The sequence below is a fragment of the Acomys russatus genome, chromosome 4 (assembly GCF_903995435.1).
Source record: "Acomys russatus chromosome 4, mAcoRus1.1, whole genome shotgun sequence".
Classification (NCBI taxonomy): domain Eukaryota; kingdom Metazoa; phylum Chordata; class Mammalia; order Rodentia; family Muridae; genus Acomys; species Acomys russatus.
Genome location: NC_067140.1, coordinates 48,354,536 through 48,357,050, shown reverse-complemented (window position 1 = coordinate 48,357,050; position 2,515 = coordinate 48,354,536). Strand labels below are relative to the sequence as shown.

The 2,515-nt window shown below is 38.1% G+C and overlaps 1 protein-coding gene across 1 annotated transcript; it reads right to left on the bottom strand.

Moving 5' to 3' along the window:
- Positions 1-1,132: 1,132 nt before the first annotated feature.
- Positions 1,133-2,080, bottom strand: LOC127188592 (olfactory receptor 4K3-like). Its single transcript, XM_051145022.1, has one exon. The coding sequence runs from the start codon at positions 2,078-2,080 to the stop codon at positions 1,133-1,135; it is 948 nt and encodes a 315-aa protein (XP_051000979.1).
- Positions 2,081-2,515: the final 435 nt, after the last annotated feature.

Here is a 2,515-nt window from a genome sequence, read left to right as displayed (position 1 = left end):
ATTATTCCATGTGTAGTTTATTACTTTTGTCTCAGCTTAAAAAATTTTTTTCTTCCTCCTATGATTAGAAAGTTGGTAGATACCCGTGCTAAGAAAATGATGGCGTTGTAATTTGATAAAGGGCAAGTTAAAAGTACGGGGAATGTTATATTCAAATGAAGTTTACTTAGGTATTATTTGCAGAGAAAAATATATAAGTTTGGTAATCAAACACTCTTCTTCTTTATGGAAGACATGAGAGAATGGGTTGAATAAAATTGATGTATGAAATATACATATTTGTATTCCACTGATTAATTCACAATATTCTGCTGGTGATTATAAATATTATATCATTCAAAATATATTAAACATAAACCTAAATTGGTAGGTTGGTAAAATATTGAATATAAATAAAATTTAAAAAATTTTCTATTAATTTATTCTTTTTTATTGTCTAGCATTTTTTTTATTAATTTATTCTTGTTACATCTCAATGGTTATCCCATCCCTTGTATCCTCCCATTCTTCTCTCCCTCCCATTTTCCCCTTATTCCCCTCCCCTATGACTGGTCTTGAGGGGGATTACCTCCCCCTGTATATGCTCATAGGGTATCAAGTCTCTTCTTGGTAACCTGCTGTCCTTCCTCTGAGTGCCACCAGGTCTCGCCCTCCAGGGGACATGGTCAAATATGAGGCACCAGAGTTCATGTGAAAGTCAGTTTGGATGGCACCAATCAAGGACAATATGTGCAGTAAACATTGAACCCCTACTCAGATCTAGCCAAGGGACAGGACTTTCTCTGCAGATGAGTGATGAGTAGGGACTGACTTTCACACGAACTCTGGTGACCCATATTTAACCACATCCCCTTGATAGGGAGGCCCGGTGGCACTCAGAGGAAGGATAGCAGGCTACCAAGAAGAGACTTGATACTCTCTGATCATATACAGGGGGAGGAGGTCCCCCTCAGAACAGTCATAGGGGAGGGGAATAGGGTGAAAGTGGGAGGGAGTGACGAATGGGAGGATAGAAGGGATGGGATAACAATTAAGATGTAAAATGAATGAATTAATAAATATATAAATTAAAAATTTTATTCAGTTAGGCCAGTCTCAATTACTCGAAGTATTTAGTACAGATTTCTGGTTATTAGAAATTTCTTTTGGAATCCATGTAGTTATTTATGAATCTTTTCATAGCGTTTTTCATCTCTTTATTTCTCAATGTATAAATTGCTGGATTTAGGAGAGGTGTAAAAACTGAATAAAATACAGCAAGAAATTTATCCAACCATATTATTTTTAGAGGCCATACATAGATGAAGATGCAAGGCACAAAAAGGATCATCACCACTGTGATGTGGGCAGAGCAGGTGGACAGGGCCTTAGAGGCACCAGCTTTAGAGCTCTGGCGAACAGTGACGAGGATGTTTGTGTAGGATATGAGCAACAGAATAAAGCAGGTTACACCCACGACCCCACAGTCAGCATTCATGTAAATGTCCAAGTCATGAGAATCCATACAGGCTAGCTTGGTTATTAGTGGCATATCACAGAAAAAACTATCGATTTCCTTGGGACCACAAAAAGGAAGCTCCACAATCACTACTAGGTGACTCATGGCATGGATAAAGCCAACGATCCAGGAAGTCAACACGAGCCCAGTGCATCTTTTCAGGTTCATAATAGTGAAGTAGTGGAGTGGTTTGCAGATGGCCACATAACGATCATAAGCCATTACTACCAAAAGCACCATCTCCCCTGCAGCAATGCAATGGGCAAAGAAGATCTGAGACATACACCCTGCAAAGGAGATGGTCCTGTTTTCTCGGAGAAAATCTGTGATCATTTTAGGAGTGGTGACTGAGGAAAGCCACATATCAACAAAAGATAGATTTGCTAACAAGAAGTACATAGGGGAATGTAGATGGGGGTCACTGGTTATTAAGACCATGATGACAATATTTCCAGAGACAATGAGCAGATAAAGAATCAAAAACATCATGAAGAGTAAGACTTGAATACTTTGTGAGTGGGCAAGTCCCAAAAGCACAAATTCTGATACCATGGACTGATTCCTTCCATCCATTTTACTCATGTGTCCTCAGAAACAAACTACAAGGAAAGAAACATCAATTAGAGAGATGTGGACAATTACTAACTAGTTGAGTCCAACATTCACATTGACAGTCTAATATCTACATTCAAAATGGAAAAACATAAATGGAAAAACAATTCTTTGCCAATGTTGAGAAACATCACTTCCCAAAGTGAAAGCTAATGAGCCAAGGACAACAACTCAAGAAGATAAACATCAGATGTGAGTGTTTTCCTCATGACATGTCAGAACATTTCTCTTGCAGGAAGGCAGTGAGGAATAGAGCAATTTGAAAATCTAGAGATTTGTGTGGTTTCACCAGTGAGTTTCTGACTATTAGTCTAATAAGAAATTGGACGGATCACCAGCAATTATGACAATTCCCAAGATATGTGGTTTATACTTTTTTCCTTATAGGAATTACATTTAATTTCA

What these genes read in the sequence shown, in the direction of transcription:
- LOC127188592 (XM_051145022.1), bottom strand. Translation starts at nt 2,080, where the DNA reads ATGAGTAAAATGGATGGAAGGAATCAGTCCATGGTATCAGAATTTGTG.